The sequence below is a fragment of the Larimichthys crocea genome, chromosome V, assembly GCF_000972845.2.
Source record: "Larimichthys crocea isolate SSNF chromosome V, L_crocea_2.0, whole genome shotgun sequence".
Lineage (NCBI taxonomy): Eukaryota > Metazoa > Chordata > Actinopteri > Sciaenidae > Larimichthys > Larimichthys crocea.
In genome coordinates, this window is record NC_040015.1 from 2,215,257 (window position 1) to 2,234,226 (window position 18,970).

General features: G+C 45.1%; 1 protein-coding gene across 1 annotated transcript in view; it reads right to left on the reverse strand.

The window, feature by feature from the left end:
* syne2b (spectrin repeat containing, nuclear envelope 2b) overlaps window positions 1-18,970 on the reverse strand; it is an 81,449-nt gene that overhangs the window by 37,851 nt on the left and 24,628 nt on the right. The window contains exons 8-33 of the mRNA XM_019264052.2: window positions 17,231-17,430; window positions 15,837-15,937; window positions 15,278-15,364; window positions 12,814-12,927; window positions 12,478-12,615; window positions 12,176-12,340; window positions 11,423-11,535; window positions 11,160-11,328; window positions 10,895-10,991; window positions 10,588-10,772; window positions 10,282-10,446; window positions 8,767-8,898; window positions 8,409-8,510; window positions 8,086-8,259; window positions 7,766-7,924; window positions 3,973-7,671; window positions 3,674-3,808; window positions 3,323-3,448; window positions 2,634-2,827; window positions 2,366-2,450; window positions 2,109-2,209; window positions 1,870-1,990; window positions 1,485-1,784; window positions 758-1,353; window positions 402-557; window positions 49-199 (exon numbers count right to left, since the gene is read on the reverse strand). Coding sequence (XP_019119597.1) covers window positions 49-199; window positions 402-557; window positions 758-1,353; window positions 1,485-1,784; window positions 1,870-1,990; window positions 2,109-2,209; window positions 2,366-2,450; window positions 2,634-2,827; window positions 3,323-3,448; window positions 3,674-3,808; window positions 3,973-7,671; window positions 7,766-7,924; window positions 8,086-8,259; window positions 8,409-8,510; window positions 8,767-8,898; window positions 10,282-10,446; window positions 10,588-10,772; window positions 10,895-10,991; window positions 11,160-11,328; window positions 11,423-11,535; window positions 12,176-12,340; window positions 12,478-12,615; window positions 12,814-12,927; window positions 15,278-15,364; window positions 15,837-15,937; window positions 17,231-17,430 — 7,765 coding nt within the window. The remainder of the gene's footprint in view (window positions 1-48; window positions 200-401; window positions 558-757; window positions 1,354-1,484; window positions 1,785-1,869; window positions 1,991-2,108; window positions 2,210-2,365; window positions 2,451-2,633; window positions 2,828-3,322; window positions 3,449-3,673; window positions 3,809-3,972; window positions 7,672-7,765; window positions 7,925-8,085; window positions 8,260-8,408; window positions 8,511-8,766; window positions 8,899-10,281; window positions 10,447-10,587; window positions 10,773-10,894; window positions 10,992-11,159; window positions 11,329-11,422; window positions 11,536-12,175; window positions 12,341-12,477; window positions 12,616-12,813; window positions 12,928-15,277; window positions 15,365-15,836; window positions 15,938-17,230; window positions 17,431-18,970) is intronic.

The window sequence follows — 18,970 nt, forward strand, 5'->3', positions numbered from 1 at the left end:
TTCTCTTGTAAGTAAAGCGGACTGTTCGTAGCATCGTAGAAGTCTAACCTTGGCTATACTTCTCTGCAGGTTGTCTTTGCCCATGTATGAAGCCTGATCACCGATCGCCTGCTCCGCTCTCTGCATGGTGTTGCTCAGGTGACCACGGCAGCTCTGAAACTTCTTCAGAAGCTCCAGCAGGATGTTGCACTGCTTCTTCCTGCCAGAAGAAGAAAATAACAGAGCGGATACATATGCTGCTTTTTTCCAATGGAAGCTATGAGCAGCTGTCAACATTCAAATTAGCATCTAGCATCTACAAGCTAACCCATTCTATCAAAGACGTCAATAGAAACTACAGTGACTAGTCGACTGGTTGGTTTAGATTGAATTTGTTTAGTTGCTTCTCCTGCCTGATGTACCTGTCAGAAAAAGCTCTCTGAGTCTCCCTCCACTCAGTCTCCACCTCTTCAAAGAGGTTTTCTCCTCCACCCTGTTTCTCTTGAAGTTCACGGAGGTTCTGGAGCTCTGCGTGCTGGACCTGCAGCGGACCCTCCAAATCTGACAGGGCACGAAGTCTGGAAGGTACGAGATGATTGTTAAGACATGATTTCATGAAATCTGCTTTTAAATCTATTAATACATCTAGGATCCATATTCTAAGAAATATCTTGTGTGTGCATGTAGAATACCAAATATGGCTCACGGCCACACAATACACTTGAATGAAAAGGATATTAATTAAAAAAACAGACACACACACACACACACACACAACCTGTGTTGTACAGCAGGCATGGTAGGCTCCTTCAGGCCTTGCATTTCGATGGTATCCTTCAGCTTCCTCAGCTCCCCCAGCAGCGTCCTCTTCCTCAGGCCCAGGGATTTGCTCTGTGTCTCCTTCTGGAGGCCCTTCTGCTGGCTGGCCAGGCTGCTGTCAGCCTCCTCTAGCCTTCTTAGCAGGGCAGTCACCATGTCCAGGCAGGAGGCCGGGACCCCGTCCCTGGTGACCGTCAGCCTGGCTCCCTGCAGGAGCAGATCCAGCTGAGGTGCCTTTTCTTTCAGGCTGTCGATGCTCTGCCTGATCAGTGCCAGCTTGGATCGACAGTCCTGCAGTACCTGAGCGTCACTGCAGGGGGCGCCCTGGACTCCAGAGATGTCTTCGTCCACGGTACGCAGTGACATGAGGAAGCGGTCGAGGGCTCGGGCGGCTGCCTCGCTCTTCCGGACCTGCTGCCGGAGCTGATCCAGGCTGTTTCTGTGAGTCTCGACCTCACGGGACAGAGGGAAGCAGTCTCTGGGGTCCAGATCACTGGATTCAGGGTCCAGGCGGGACACTTGGTCCAGCTCGCTCTGGATGTTGTCATCCAGTTCCTGATGCAAAAGGACAAAGAATAGAGGCGTAAGGCATCAATGTGCTTTCAGTCATTCACACTCTGTTCATATCATTATTTCTGATATCTATCAGTGAAAAAGCACAAAGGTACTAATGGCTGACAGAAGACCTTAATGTCTTTCAGGATGTTGGTATTGGCCAGAGTGAAGGCTGTGACGTCTTTGGGCTGCCTCAGGTAGCGGTCCAGGCGGTCGGTGAAATCCACCATGTGGTTCTCGGTGGAGTCGATCTGTCTGAGGGCGGCACCCAGCAAGCTGCCTCTCTTCTGAAGGTTGGACTGTTGGCTGCGCCACTGCTCCTGCAGCTCCGCCTTCTCCTGCTCCAGACCAGCGTTCCCTGAAAACTGTGAACACTGGGAGCACTGGTTTGCGTACTCGGACCACAGAGACTCTGTCTCCTGCCTCAAGAACTGAGAAAAAAGGAGTTCAATTCAAGATTACCTTGGGGATTGATTCACTTCATAAATTTAGTAATTAGTCCAGATTATCTTGTACCTGTATTTCTTGGAGCCGTGTATGCAGGCCTTTCAGAGAGACGGAGTCAGACGGAACATCCTTGATGCTTTGTTCATTTTTAGCCAGTTGGGCTTGCAGAGTCCTCTTACAGTTCTCATATCTGCAGATTTTAGAAGTTAAAACAAACAAAGACAAAATCAAACACTGAATGTAATGACCTCCAAACAGCTTTGTTTAATACTCTGCATGTCATGTTAGCTGCTCTAAATTCAGTCTACCTTTCTAAAGCCTCCTTTTTCGAGACCTCTTCCTCTACAGATGTCTGCTTTTCAACCTCTGTCCTCTCCAGACACACTGTCCTCATTGTCACCTGAAACATCTGAAAAAGAGTAAAAGCATGTTATCTGCCATCTGCAGAAGATAGTTTATCCTCACAGGTATCAACTTGTAAATGTGACGTGGAAGAAAAAGTTTTAAAGGAGCTCTTATTGTTGAGTTAAATCTAATGTATACTTTATCTAAGTGTGAGTTGTACCTCAGCTGAGACCTGAGATTTGTCACTTGTTGGTCTTATAGGTTCCTTTTGTGTGGTCGCATCCTCACTGAAGCCAACAGGAATCCTGGGAAACCAAAGATGGGGATAAAAACGTGATTTCCTTTAACTTAATATCTTGACTTCTGCACAAGATAGTATCCATTCCAAGTGAAGTGGGTTGAGATACTGTAATTCAGTGACACAGGTACATGTGGGTAGATTGAGGACAGAATACAGTAAAAGAAAAACAAACGGCTGCTAAGATCACCTTGAATCAGGGATCTGTGCTTCTTGGTCTCCGCTGAACTGCCGCTGGATGGCAGCCAGCCTGTTCTCACACTCTCTGAGCTGAGTCTGGGCCAGGCGGTGGGCATCCTCAGGGCTCAGAGTGTCACAAAGCTCTTTCAAGGCCTCGAGATGCTGCCCCGCCTGAGCAAAACTGCCATCCTCTGAGATACAAGCCTGGTGAATGTTGACAGAGCAGAAACAGTATGTAAACAGATATTTTAACAACTTGATTTGAAGCCAGATGACTAATACTCCCAATTCAAACCTACTGAAAACTTTTTGTTCAGCTGTTTGTTTGTAAGACTTCAGACAAATCTGCACAGTCTTGCAATGTTTTTCACCTTAATACTAAAGAATATAATTTATGTCTCAAGTTTGATTTTGACAGCTTGACCCACACAACATATAAGGCAACATACACATGAGAGCACTGCACAAAAACTAGGATGCGAACAGGACAAGATACTGAATACTATTATATGGTACTGCAAATACAGCCCAACAAAAATAGCACCCTCCAGAATGAAGAATCACAATTACCAAGTCCCACTGACCCAGTCTCCTTTGAGGCATACAAAGAAGAAGGAGGAAAGAAAGGTTAGATAAGCGGAGCAGGTAAATTGGCAGCATACCCATCCACCAAAGCACACCTGCCAAGAGTTTAGCTACCTGAGATCGGTTTTCTAATTGTGACCTTAAGAGCATCTCAGACTGCAGGGCAGCTGTGTTAAAGTCTTTCCTTGTTACTTCAAAACGTAATTGCTGCAAAAAACCTGAGATCTCAACTCTGATGGCCTGGGAAAAAATGACACAAATCCAAGAAAACCACATGATATGTTAGAACATAAGAATGCCTCATGCCCTAAAACGAGCTGACAAAGGCAGAAAATGTTAAAAATGTTTTAGTACATTTATGGTTGACATGCATAAGCACTTATCTGAAACCTCAAACATAATTAGGCTTCATTATAACTAACAAATGCTTGGTGTTAAATTAACACAAGTGAGTTTGTGTCCCACCTCCCACTGTCTACTGACAGACTGTGTGTAGAACTCCATTTCTCTGAGCTGTGAGGGGGTACAAAAGGCCTCCATGCCCTTAGCTGCTCTCAAGAACTCCTCCAGCATCTCTGGGTCCAGGGTCCTCAGAGTCTCCTGAGGGGGAAGGCATATATATGATTAGAGACTAGATTCTTGAAAATCTATTTATTTCAGTTACAAACTTCATTTAAAACTGTAACAGGAAAAACAAGAAAGTCAAACGTTGTTAACGTAATTGTTAATCAACTGGCAATGTAAGTGTCAGTGATTACGTGTACCTCTTTCACCGATGCTTGCTCTGTCGATATACGCTTATCTTCAAAGATGTTAATGGTTTCCATGATGTGCTCCTGCAGACAGTGCTTGGCATCCTCAAAGCCATTTCTGGCCAATGCCTGAGCTTTGGCATAAGCCTCTGTGTAGGCCTGGGGAGGCACCTGTGCCAGGGCCGGAGGAGTAATGCACAGATCTGGTGACTCAGCCTGGGACTCAGGCAGCACATTGATCTGGGAGACAAGAACAGTTTGCGGTTGTTGGGGTTTGGGTTCTGGAGAAGACTTGGTTTGAGGTTTGGACTGTGGAAGTGTTGGAAGTGGTTGGGTCTGAGGTCTGGCCTGTGGGGGTGATTGTGCCTTGGATTGTGGTGCAGTTTGGGCCTTGAGTAGTGGCGGTGACTGAGCCTGAGGTTGGGGCTGTGGTGGCAATTGTGCCTGAGGTTTCAGCTGTGGCATTGATTGGGCCTTGGATTGGATTGGTGACTGAACCTTGGGTTGAGTTGGTGATTGAGATTCAGGGGGTGGTGCTGTTTGAGCCTTGGGCAGTGGTGGTGACTGAGCCTGAAGTTGGGATTGTGATGGCAACTGGGCCTGTGGTTTGGGTTGTGGCAGTGACTGAACCTTGGGTTGAGTTGGTGATTGAGATTCAGGTAGTGGTGCGGTTTGGACCTGCAATTTAGGTTGTGGTTGTGATTCGGCCTTGACTGGTGACTGACTCATAGGTGGTAGTGGCATTTTGGGCTCAGGTATGGGTTGTGGGACTGATTCAGCCTTGGGTTGGATTGGTGGCTGAACCACAGGTTGAGTTGGTGTTTGAAACTCTGTTTTTTGTGCTGATTGGGCTGGGGGTTTTGGTTGTGGGGGTGATTCCCTTTTTGGGTGAATTGGTGACTCAGTCTTTGATTCTGATTGGAGCTGGGCCTGATGTTTGGGTTGTGGAAAAGACTGCTGGAATTTAAGATTGAGCTGAGGCTGCTGAGTCTGGGCCTGTGGTTTTATTTGTATAGACGGCTCTTTCTGGATATGGGTTTGGGACTGGGCTTGCATCTGCGGTTGGCGCTGAGGCTGTGGAGGAAAGTGAGGATGGGCTTGGTGTGGTGATTGCGATTGAGGAGGTATTTGAGCCTGCATATGAGGGTGATGCTGAGTTTGATACTGATGCTGAACCTGTGAATATTGCTGAGATTGAGGCTGGGGATAAGGCTGAGGATGAAGTTGAGGTGGTGCCTGAACCCAAGTCTGTTGCTGAACTTGGCCTTGTTGTGTCTGCATGTGAAACGTATCATAAGATCTCATCTGAGGTTGTTGTTGTTGCATGGAACTCTGGGGTCTCACTTGGGGTTGTGTTTTAACCCAGGGTTGGGTTTGTGTCTGTGGCTGCTCAGGATATAATGGCCCCATGTGAGGATAACCAGGGTGCCCTATCTGAGGTCCTAGCTGGGGCCTGGCTTGGGGCCACTGTGGAAGACCCTGAACTGTTGGTAAAGCCTGACACTGTGGAACTTGACCTATTTGCTGAGGGTATGGTTGGGGAATTGGATGCTTCTGCTGTGCAATAGCTTGGCTTTGTGACTCTGGTTTCAGTGTCCACTGCTGGGATGGTGACTGACCCTGGGAGTAACCTTGAGGGTAACATGGAGGTTGGGCTGTTGCCTGTGGATTTAAGATAGACATTGGGGATGAGGCTCTAACTTGAGTCCAAGTTTGGATTTGGCCTGGGGATATATGGCCTGGGTGCTGGACCACTGGCTGAGCATGTGGGGGATACTGAGTCATAGGCTGAGAATGACCCTGAGGCTGGACTACAAGTTGAACTTGAGTTTGTTGAGTTGAAGGATGTGCGTGCCTTGGCTGAGACATTGGCTGTAAATGGGTTTGACCCTGGACTATGGACTGGGCATGGATTTGAGACTGGGCTATCGACTGAGGATGCAATTGAGACTGAGCGTTTGGCTGAGGATGACTTTGAACCTGGACCATTGACTGAGCATGGGTTTGAGACTGGGTCATGGATTGGGTATGCATTTGAGCCTGGGCCATTGACTGTGCATGCATCTGAGACTGGGCCTTTGGCTGAGGATGGGTTTGAGGCAGGACCTTCGACTGAGGATGAGTTTGAGGATGGCCCTGTGGAGGAGCATGTGTTTGAACCTGGACCATGGACTGAGGATAGGCTTGTGACTGGGGCATTGACTGAGCATCTGTTTGGATCTGGGGGTGTGTTGGTGACTTAGGGGAGGGGGGTCTAACGGGGGCCCATGAATGTGGATGACTACGAAGCTGAATGTGAGATGGCACAGGAGGCTGAATTTGGCCCTGTAGTGGAGCCTGCATAGGTGAAGAAGGTCTGACTTGAGTCCATGCCTGCATTTGAGCTACAGCTAGGCCATGGGGTAGACCCTGTGACTGCGTAGATGGCTGCGGTTCAGCTGGGACACTTGTTTGGGGCTGAGTCTGAAGCTGGGGTTGAAGCTGTACTTGTGTCTGTGGCTGGGTCAATGACTGTGTCTTCATGGGGTCATGGGGCTGTGGAAGAACCTGTGCCTGTGACTGACCATGGCTCACTTTAGTTTGGGACATGGCCTTCAGTGGTTGCTGACTGTCTGTGGTACTGTGGGACACACTTGTGGACTGCGCTTGTACTGCTGCCTGAGATTTAGAATGAACTGTAGTTTGGGGTTGTGACTGATATTGGGTTGTTGTATGTGGGTGAGGCTGAGCCGTGGTTACAGTCTGGGGTTTGGCCTTTGTGTCTGAATCAGGTTCTGCTTGTCTTAGAATAGGCAGTGTTTGTTGCAGTTGTTTTTGTTGTTCTGGCTGCAGCAATTGTTCCTGTTGCTTTTGGTGTTTTTCCAGGTGCTGTAGTTGCTGCTGATGCTTCTCTTTTTCTTGCTGCTGCTGCTGGTCTCGTTGAAGTTGTGGTTCAGTAACCTTTGCATGTCCTTCCAGCTGCGAGCTAGCAGTTACTGTCTGCTGTACAACAACCTGAACTGATCTCACTGTTTCTTTGGAATCCTGTTCCAGATTTTGACCTGGAGTTTTTTGCTCCCCTGGGGCTGGCTTCTGAAGCCAGGGCCGGTTCTTCATGGCCTGAGCCTTTCTACTTTTAAGCTCCTGGGGGCTCAGAGGTGGTATCCTTACAGGTGGTTGTTGAGTTAAAGTCTGCTCATGGTGCTCTGCTGACTGTCTGACTTGTTGTTCAACCTGTATATCTGTTACTACGTGCTGCTGATCTTGATATCGATGTATTTCTGTCTGCAGATGCTGCTCCACCCGTTGTTGTTCCTGTTTCTGCTGCTGCTGTTGTTGTGGTTGTGTTGGTGCTCGTTGTTGCACTTCGTGTTGTTCTTGTTGTAGCTTTTTTTCTGTCTGTCCCTTAAGTTGTGTATACGCATCTGTCCCTGACCAGGCTTGAGCCTGGCCTTCTGGAGGAGACTTTCTCCTGGTCTGCATCACAGCTTCAGCGTAGGTATATGGCATCGTAGGAGAAATCATCTTTTCGTCTTTGTATTCCTGCACCACTATCTTTGGCACAAAGGTATGTGTAACTGACTTTGTCTCGGACTGCCTGGTGTCTGACTCTCTCAGACGCTGAGGCTGTCCTTTAGCCTGGATAAAGATCTTTGATGGAGGAGACCCTTCTGGGGGGCTTCTGCTCCTGTCTCTTCTGGCTCCCAGGCTGCTCAGCATGCCTACAGCTTCCTGGAAATCCAATCACACACATTAGAAAAACTAGAAATTATATGATATTAATATTTTCTACTGACTTCAGTCAATTTACAAAAAGACAACTGGCCTGTGACTGAGCAACAGCGGCTCGGACTCGGTCCTGCATGGCTGAGGCATGGAGGTACTGGAGTGGAGAGTTCTTCTGATTCGTCATCACCATCATCTGTAGGTCCTGCTCCTCTGTGACCACCTGACCCTCCAGCTGTAAACCACGTGATATCAGGACCTGGGGGAATACCCATGGTGTTGACAGCCATCAGTGTTTCTTCAGAGTTTTTTATGAAAGGACAATAAGCTTGACACTGGAGCATTAACTGTGTCAGAGTCACCAAAACTTGTATTAACAGTCACAGCAGAACAATCTTTCTGTTCTGCGGATCATCTTACCCTGGCTCGTGGGTCTTGGCCCCGCTGTTGTCGTTCTGCACCCTTCAGCAGCTGGTAGAGCTCGCTGGCCTCAGCCTCCCAGTGAAGGAGTTCAGCCAGACGACTGTCCAGACCGGACACACTGTGCTGGAGCTCTGCACAAACCTGTTCTGCCTCAAGCAAGGTCTGCATCACCTGGTCACATCATGGAAATGGAACTGATAAGCTTGCAGTACATACCCTCACAAACAGCTGTTTAGTTATAAATTGTGATAAATAACAAAAGTATTGAATTCTTATGAACACAGTTGTATGGAGGATGTATAAAAAGAAATCAATCATACTTCTGGTATAGCAAGCTTCATTTTTTGTAACTGATCCGCTGGGTATTCTGGTGAGGGAGCCAGAGCCTCCAGATCCACTTCTTTTATTTTCATCATTATGAACTGAAGAGAAGAAACAATCAGTTAATTCTGGAGAGACATATCATTTCAAGTAAAACTATGCATGAAAAGTTGAAATGAACACTTTGATTACTGAAATCAGGTCTGCTGGACTAGTTGTTGTTGCTAATCTTGTGATAAATCTTTTTGATGAAATGTTTTACGTTGTATAATTGATTTCAGAGCTGCATGAAAAGTCTGACTGATGGTGTCAGATAGGAGAGCTGTGACTCTACTCCACTCTGTAGTATAGTTTTACCTGTATTCTTTTCCTGTAGGTGCGTAAAGGACCTGCCATAGCCTCCACGGGCTCTTTGAGAAAGAGAGTGGCTTCCCTGATCAGAGCTGGGGTTCTGGCTTGGACGTCAGCACTGGGCTCAGCCGTGCTGTCCTGGGAAGAACAGGAGTAAAGATGTTAAATATCGTGTCGATGACGAGAAATACACAAGCATTGGACAGACAACAGAAGCTTTTAAAACAATGATTACTTTCTTTTAGCACATGAGCCAGTAAGAGCTAAAAATATCATCAGAAAAATGTTTCAGGCTGTTCTTTAGTTTATTTCTACCTAGCAGCATTTTATCTGACACTGGGTTTCCCGTGCTTTAATACCACAGTGAAACATGATCAGACTTTTAATAAAAACAAATGTTACACAAAGTGTTTCACACAACAAACCCTTAACCCTCCACCTCCAACACTCCAGCACACCCCATTATAAACAAAAGCACAACTAGGGAAGCGCTGTCTCTTCATCTTGAAGAGGAAACAGTGGGGGAAGATTAAAAACTAAAAAATACATTAAATAAATAAAGAAAGAAAATTCTAAAAAAGAATAATAAAAGAGACAAAAAACAATAAAATGGTTGAATAAAACCCATTAAAATGTATAAATAAACAGATTAAAATATATAAACAGAAAAATGTATAAATGTGGTTCAATTGAAAGACATTAAAAAGAGATTTCTCTTTAAAATACATTAAAAACAATGTTTAGGGCATTTATGCATTTCAATTGCACAGAAAATGTCCATCTATTAGAATTACATGGTTTGAATATAACTAAACTAACAAACTTAATGTGAAGTAAGTAATAAGATTTATGTAATAGTATTAATAAACTCAAAATGACTGCATTTATTTTCACTGTTGGGTTTGGGTAAACAAATTGGCTTTATTAATATTGAATGGATAAACCTGGTTATTAATCACTTCACATTAAGTTTACTAGTTAATTTATATTGTTATATTGAAACTGTTGGATAGTGTAGCATTGCAATAGTCCTGTAAGCAATAAGGTAATAAAGGTGTGCATTAGTGTCTGGAAATGTTCCTAAGAAGATGAAAAGCATTCTTAGTTATAATAATTGATTGAGTATCATCAACATAATGATACAATAGACTGATTCATCATTCCACAGTCACATCAATTAAATCTTTATAACACCGTCTCATACGCAACTTTAGAAATCAATGAAGCTGTATGATAATACATTGTAAACAAAGGCTATAAAGCACACAATAGTTTAGGTGGAGTACAACTTTCAAGTCTGCCACTCCTTAATATCACAGCGTGGGAATGATTAGAACAATGAGGGCTGAGACATTATGTTACCAAAATCCCTGCTGTCACTCGTTACTTAACACCAAATCAACACAGATGAAATTAGGACATGTTGAGAAAACAACAGAAGTTAAAAAAACAGAAGGTGGATAACAACAAAGACGAGCTGCTGATCAAACAGCGGCAGGTTCTCCTGGTTCTGTAACTCACAAATGTGTTTCTCTTCATGAACTCAGCCCATTGCATGTTGAGTCTGCGCAGCTCCTCTGCCAGGCTCCTGCTGGTCTGCGGGGCGGTGGACTCGATCAGGAAGTTGCCCACCTCGTTCAGGTGGGCCTGTCGAGAGCGCCACTCAGCGACAGACTCAGACGTCAACTGGAAATCAACAGAGAGGGGGAATATTATTGTCATAATCATAATTAATGTGAAATTAAAAAAGCCCAGTATAAAAGCAAAGTGTGGTTTTCCTGCCATTGTCTACAAAATCTATTGTTTATAATCAGATGTTAATGATACCTCGGGTCTGTTTACAGAGCCCTGCTCCAGCCAAGCCTGCAGGGAGCTGAGGCAGTCGCTGTAAGAGTCCCACGATGACAGGACCCGCCCCATGGAGCTCTTGGCTGTAGTCACTTCCTCCAAAATCACGGCAGTGTCCTCCTCCAGCTGCTTCACCTGCTGACTGACGTGCTGGTAATCTGCAGCTGAGGAGCGGAAAGACACAAACAAAACGTTTATCTAGCTACAAACCACAGAGCTGACGTGCCAATGAAACCTGTTTGATGTGTCCTGCAGAGAAACCTTCATCAGTTTAACACACACTTACCCAGCGCTGATTTGCTTGAATACTTCTCAGAAATCTGTTTCAGTTTATGAAGAGTTGCTTCCAACAAAGTCGGTAGCTCCTGCCTGCTCGCCAGCTCCTGTGTTCGAAAAATATACTTCACATAAGAGTCATGCTCGTCGCACACAGCAGAGAGAAGTTTGACGTCTGTCCAGAGAGCGGCACCAGAGGGAAGGCCGTGCTGTTCCTAATCATTTTGCTGAATGCTAATATTTGAGCCAATTTACAAAGAACAAAGACTACTCACATGCCATTCTTGCAGCAACACCCTGACAGCCTCCGGGGAGATGTAAGGCCTCTTCCAGACCCGGAGCTTGGTTCTGATCTGACCCAACAGGTCCAAAACCGTGTGCCGGTGCTCCCGGTACTCCAGCTTGATCCCGTGGTACTTAGCAGACACTCTAACACTGGTGAACCTGGTGAGGTTGTAAAAGATTAATCAATTGATTTTCTGTTATCGGATGTACGACGAAACCAACCATGTAAAATATGTACACAGTCCCCCTTTACCTCCTCTTCAGCTCGTCCATCTTGTCAGTGGGAACCATCATGTTTCCGTACTCATCCTGGTTCTGGAAGGTCTGGAAGGTCTTCACGTGCTGCGGCATCTCCTCCAAGCAAACCTACAGGAACATTTAACACTTTAAATATCCTCCAGGATCATTCAGCTCATAAAAGTCTCCGTGCCTGACAGAGTAACAAACTGTGGACAAAGAAGCTATTCTGCAGAAGTTATTCATATCTTGCATGTGGAAACCCCTGCCAGAGGAGCCGTGTTGTTTATCTTACATCCTGAGGTCAGATAGTTTAAGTATTCACTTTGACATAGATGGATGGAAAATGACTTGAATAAAAACTTTGATGAGGCAACGTGGCTACAAATATGGTATCCAGGGAACAATATCACTGGAGACTCAGTTTTGACTGTTGCACTGCTCAGACAGAAAATGGATTCTAATAAATCTGAATTATGTTTCAGGCAGTTTTATTCGTTGTGTATGGACTTCTAAACATATAAATGAGCATTGGTGGAACACAGCAGAAGATTATCACTGATTTTTAACATTGTATTGAACAGAGACTGCATGTCCAGACACACAAAAAAGACTTTGTATTTTTACTTTCTGTCATGCTGAAGTGTATGAGTCATGTCTTCTTTAATATTTGGTCCCCGTTCTTGAAATATATTGGCACTGGACTGGCAGCTGTTATGTTAAAGCATATACAAGAGTTCAATAAAGATATAGTTGAAAACAAATTCACTTTGAGCAGCTCCTGTTTCTCCCTGGCTTCGTCAGCGGCTCGGCCGTGGTCCTGTGGGTCGCCCACCTCCTCGGCCAGAGCACCCTCTGATTTCAGCAGCCAGCGAGCCACCGTGTTCAAGGGGGCCGGGAGACTCATGTCCAACTCGACTTTATATTCACGAAGCTGAATGAAAAAACAGACGGCATATCTCAATCAGTTCACATTACTTTTCTATATATATTGAATATTTTGGACAAATGAACTAATCTAACATGACTAAAAACGACAGTTTGGATTAAAGAGCTTTGAGTGGAACTGACTTTTTCAGAGAGGGCGCCCCACGCCTCTCTCAGAGCTCGCTGCTCCTCGCTCAGTGTCGGGGTTCGCCTCATCGCTGTCAACAGAGGCATGATGGGACGCCGCTGCTCATTAAAGGACACCACAAAGGTGTGAAACACCTGAGGGAGGGAAAGTGTCACGTATTTAGTGCCTCTGTTGCATAGTTGACAGTCAAACAGGACAAAAACACAAGGTTCAGCTGAAGAAGCAGCAACCAGCCTGAAAGCAATAATCATGGTGAGGCTGTTTCTGTGATTGTGCTGTCAGCCTGTTAATGACAGAGTATGAATGAAGTTAACCAGTAGCTGGTAACGTACATGGTATCTCTCTGAGTAGCTCTCGCCCTCGGTGGAGTCCCATCCCTCCAGCAGCTCGTCGTACGCCTGAACCAGCCAGCATGTCACTTCCTTCGCCTTTCGGTCAGGCGTCGCCTGGCAACAAAAAAAACAGTTACTGACTGAAGACGACGACGATCACAGGCTGAACTTGCTTTGATGACAGCCAGTCATGATCAGATGTAGCACTAACAGAGGCCTTATTGTATCAAATCTGACAACGACGACAAACTAGACTGATACTTAACACCCAAACACAACTCCACGCAGAAAACATGTCAAAGAACTGCAGCTCTCTTTGTTTAGATCCACACCATGGAAGGAAAATCTGCTGTGTCGTGCTAAAATCATTTATTTAGTGCTGAAATAATACACAGAAAATACCCCTGGTCTGTTGCCTCTGCTAGAAACCTGCTGTTCTATTCAGACCTCAGCTTTTAACCACGTCAATAAACCTGTCCAGTCTCATTTTTCCAACTCAGAACCATCTCCATGTTCCTGCCTTCTGACCTTGAAAAAATAATCCACACCTTCATATTTTTACTTCTCTCTGGTATCAAAGAAAAATCCCGGTCACGCCTCCAACTAGTGGCAGCAGCTCGGCTTCTGCCACTAGTTGGCTACTGGTTTAAACAGACGACATCACATTACACAGATTTTAGCCTCCTCTGGCTCCCTGTGTGTTTTAGGATTGATTTCAAGATTTGACTGATCACTTTTAAAGTGACCCTGACTGCATCAGTCAGTGTGCAGTGTTCGATCCTCAGTTGAGTCACTTCTGTTTTTTCCAAGGTGAAAAACTAAAGGTGATGGTGCCTTCTGCATCAGGACCCATCGACTGCCCGAGGAGACACGGCTCACTGAATCAGTTAACTCTTTCATTTTTTTTTTTTTTATTAACCAGACCAACATTTTTAATGTCAGCTTTTCCCTTGTTATGCCTCCATGTTATACTATTTTTGTTATATTCTTCTATTCCAAAGCTTCTAGACCAGGGGCGTGGCCAGGGGGGGGGGCTGGAGGGGGAAGTGCCCCCCCAGGGACAAGCCCTGCCCCCCTGAGAATTGCCCTGACGAAAATGAAAAAAACCTCGCAAATTTTCAATACCGCTCATTAAATTAGCGGAGCGGTCGCCCCCCGGAGCGGGGGGTTGACGAGGCAGAGGGACCGGACAGACTGATCGGGGCACACGGCGCATCCAGGGGCCGCCGTGAGGGCGCACGACAAAATCTTCGTCTCGGGGGGGGGGCAAATGTGGCCAGGACCGGCGCTGCTGGCCCCCCAGATGAGTTAACTGCCCACCCACACATGCCATTCTGCTCACACCTCTGTTCTAGACATCAACGAACAGCTGATTTTTCCTTTTTCTTTTCATCACTCTGCCTGTTTCTGTGGCGTTTAACTGGTGCTATATAAGGCATCTAAAGGAGATAAGCAAAAAGCTTTCCCACAAGGCAACACCAGTCATGAGATACGTCACACGGTGCAGAATGGCAGCAGGCGTGTCAGAGGGTACAGAGGTTTGTTTTGGCTACAAAATCACAAGAACACGGCAACAGCAGCCACTTTTACCCCATGTGTCGTGTAAACGAGGATGTCTGAGGTGGTGTTGTTAGATATTCTTTAATGAAATGCTGACGTTTATCTGTTTAAATTCTGTGCGTTACATTGAGAGAAAGACTCCTTTCCAAACTCTCATTCCTGTGTCCTCCACCCTGCAGTGCATGTGTGCACAATCCTGCAGGATTTCACCACAAACTCAAAAATTCAAACCTCGTGGGTGAAGTAACATCATAAAAAGCGGATTAAATGCTCAAATGTCTCCAGCAGCTGCGTCCGACACACTGATATCTTGTCAGAAACTCAAGGTGACACTGCTGACCCGTCATGGGTTCTGCTGCAGGCGAGTCCAGCAGGATCTCAGAGGAAGAAGCTGAAACCGCGGAGTCGCCCTGTGAGCGCTTTGTTCATCTCATGGGAGGCAGAGAAACACACCCTCACTGTAGCTTTTGGACTCCTGCCCAGAACAGGGCAAACTAGTTTGATTCTGCATGACTAGTCCTGTTCATAACCACAACATGATTTCAAGCTAATCTCAACTTTTTTCAATAAACATCTTTCCATGGCATGGTTTATATACCAGCGGCATGATCTAAAGTTGTTTGCGGGTGCTACAAAGGCTCGGTACAGCTGATTTATACCGTGTGACACAGCAGTAATGAGGCTGTGAAGCAGTCAGCCAGAGGGTTTCCAAACACACCAACAGAAAAACAGTGGTGCAGTGGTGACAGGGGTGTGTGGCACTGACCGAGATGTGTGGCAGATTCAGACAAAACCCACATTTTTCAACTTATTACAAAGACTGATAGCAAATCTTTAACATGACTTCACGGGGAGATGAAAGGTGAGAAGTGAAGCAGAGGTGTGCCGTGACCGTGGGCTCTACCTGACGCAGAGGCGAAGCGGCGATAGCAGGAGTGTAGTGAGCGGGCAGGTTGACAGGAGAAGGACTTTTAGGAGTCAGGTATTGTGTCTGAGAGGGAAAAAAGGGGGGGAGGAAACAGAAAGAGGAAAGGAACCAAGAGGAGGAAACATGAGAAATTCCAAACAAACAAACAAACTGCTGAGCTGACTTGTGTGAGTCCGTTATAGACAAAATACTATTTATCCTTGATGCAACATGTGTGTGATTACAGTATGTACACATGGTGCATTTGTCCATCTTTATACTCAAATATTGATTTTGGCATCAGTGCAGAATCAGTCAGACTTTTGCAAACATGCAGATTGGAGCAGCAGAGAGAAAGACGCTGATTAAAAAACATCTACATGTCAATAAAGAGGAACCTCTTTTGATAAGCTGCATATAAAGTTGCTGTAAATCACTGAAATGATGTTGAAGCAGCTTCTATGTTTTCAAGCACATTCTGACTGATGTCTTTCAGTCACTGTTTGCTGAACTCAGCTCAACATATCAAAGCTCTGTGTGTGCAGTGAGTACAGACCTGCATCTCCTCCTCTGACGCTGGCAGGTCTCTGGAGTACTGCAGGAACTGAGCCACGTAGGTCATGATGGACTTCTCATCGGGGTCTCGAACTTCCACATCTGCATCGACATCGACATCCATGATCAGTCTCACACTAGCACACACGGCTGTCAGAAGTTGAGACTAAGACATGAGTAAGCTTCTGCAGCAGGTGGAGTTGAATGCTGGAATCTGAGGAATGGAGGTGTAACTCCTCTGCGTGTTCAGAGGCTGCTCATGAACCAGCAGGCAAACAAGTGAGTGTTTTATATGAGACCGAAGTAAACAAGCAGCAAGTGAGTCAGCAGACTGTCAGATCGTCATCACACTCGCCCTCAGGCTGGCTGGGTATGGCTCGGTCACAGAGACGCTCTGCACACACTCCCAGAGATTCTCAGATTATTGTTATGTCAGTGAGAGGGATCAGATGAATCATTTTCAGAAGAGACTAAACTGAGCTACAGAAAGGATTCAAACTGCGTGTGGAAGACGAACTCATAAATCATAATACAAGAGAAACAAGGAAAGCTCCTCTTGATATTTCTGCACTAAAACAAATTTATGATGTGCACATGTATAAAATACATGTGAACATCTTTTGGATTTAGTTTGAAGTCATCTATGATAATGTTAATTATATTTTAACGCTGTCAAATAAGAAAAAAGAGTTATTGATCATGATTGTAGTTGTCGCACAGTTAACAAGTATAAACTGGTTCAAAGACAAAAGTGTGCTGCTGCAGAGAACGTTCAGAGCTTTCAGTCACACGACACTCATCTGCTGTTACAGGCAGATTGGAGAGCAGCCATAAAAGTGACATTTGGAAGTATTGAAGTCGATGAAATGAGTGCTCGGTGCGAGCTCTGTCACATTAAAGCACCTGCAGATGAAGCACGAGGAGGAAACAGTGGAGACAAATACCAGTCGACCTCTCATCACCTCACTTGATAACATTAGCACTGTTAGCCTCGAGATTAGCTGGATTAACATGAGGGGTGACTGGAGAGTTCCCGTTAAACGTAAGAAAACTGAGGGTTGATCTGCAAAGAGCTGAACGAAATGAAGCGCTTAGCTACAACGTACAGGCAGAGGAGGCTACAGATGATAAAGAAAACCAACCACAGCTTTTTTTATTAATTATTAAAACATCTTCATATTTGTGGACATGGGTTTTCTTTATGCCCTTCTGTACTGTGTAATAATTACCATAGGAACTTTCATCTAGTGTGTACATATAAGGTATCATCACACTGACAACTAAAAATGCTGTGCTAACAAAGAGAAAACCAAGAAACCAAACATGCCTTTTAACAACATGCTCCTGCTGCTGTGCACTCACTGGTTTCTGACCTGGTGAAGCTGAGGTACTCACCATCAGGATCCAGCAGTCTGGGGATCCTCAGCTCTCTCTCTGCGATGCGGAAAGCCTCTTCCAGGTTCTGCTTGTTGCTTCTGGTTCTGGCTTTGGACAGATCCACCAGGTCTGGCCGCAGAGCGTGCAGGATCGCCAGAAAGACTACTCCACTCCTCCAGCTAGCTTTGAAGTCTTTCACATTTATGGTACAGCCAGCTCTGATGGAAACAAATCATTTTAGAATAATATGGCTTATTCATATTGCACTTATTAGCAGCGTCTGTTTCCGAACTTCTGCAGCTCATTCATGATGAGTCCAACAATATACAGTCTATAAAAGAAAAGAAAACCAGCCAACCAACCTACCTACCTATCTACCCACCAACCAGCCAACCAACCTACCTACCTATCTACCAACCAACCTACCTACCTATCTACCAACCAACCAACCAACCAACCAACCAACCAACCAACCTATCTACCAACCAACCAACCAGCCAACCAACCTAAATACCTACCTAATACCTTAACACTAACGAACCATTCATGATGAGTCCAACAAATATACAGTCTATAAAATAAAATAAAACCAGCCAACCAACCTACCTACCTACCTACCTACCTACCTACTAGGACTGGTAAACTAATATTCGAATTTCGAATATTATTCGAATATGATAAAAATATGTATATTCGAACGTAAAAATGAATATTCGAATATTTACTATTTGCTCAGGGCAGCGCGCGCATTGATTCTCCTCCGTTGTGTCCCATGGTGCGTCCCTTACTGACCTGTAGGCTAGCTATCTGCAGTCACGTGACACAACAAGGAAGCACCCCATCCCGCTCCCCACCTCAATGAAGAGCAGGCTACACACCAGTGATCCCGATGAGCAGTACAGTTTTGCATAAATTGCACTGAAGTTACACTAAATGTAACATGTTGAACATGACGCTTGGATTTAGTTTGAAGACCGAAAATAAATCAGCGTTTGACTACCACTGGTCGTTTTTCTTGACATTTGGCAGTGCAACGCCCTCTGTTGGATATAACGGGGTACTGTTACAATACTGTTACAAGTCCTATTCTCCGCGGGGGGAAAATAATTAATTAATTAATTAATTAAGAATATTCGAATATATTCGATATTCGGACCATTTTTTAAGACTAATATTCGAATTCAATTTCTGGGGAATGTTACCAGCCCTACTACCTACCTACCTACCTACCTAATACCTTAACACTAACGAACCATTCATGATGAGTCCAACAATATACAGTCTATAAAAGAAAATAAAACCAGCCAACCAACCTACCTACCTAGCAACCAACCAACCAACCAACCAACCTACCTACCTAACCCCTTAACCCTAATGAACCATTCACGATGAGTCCAACAATATACAGTCTATGAAAGAAAAGAAAATTAGCCAAGCAACCTGCCTAACCCTAACCAACCAACCAACCAACCTGCCTAACCCTAAACAACCAAGCAACCAACCAACCAACCAACCTGCCTAACCCTAATAATATAATAAAATAAGCTTTGTGTGCTCTTCTCAAAGCTTATTATAATCATTGTGTCCGCTTATACCTAACCAACTAACCAATCAACATGGTTTATGCTGTGAAATGCAGGGCCTGCCACAAACCTTATGTGGGGGAGACCAGCCACGACATTAGGACCAGAATAAAACACTTTTTTAAATGAATAGTAGGAATGGCACAAGTGTGCTATATGAACATTTTAAACTCCA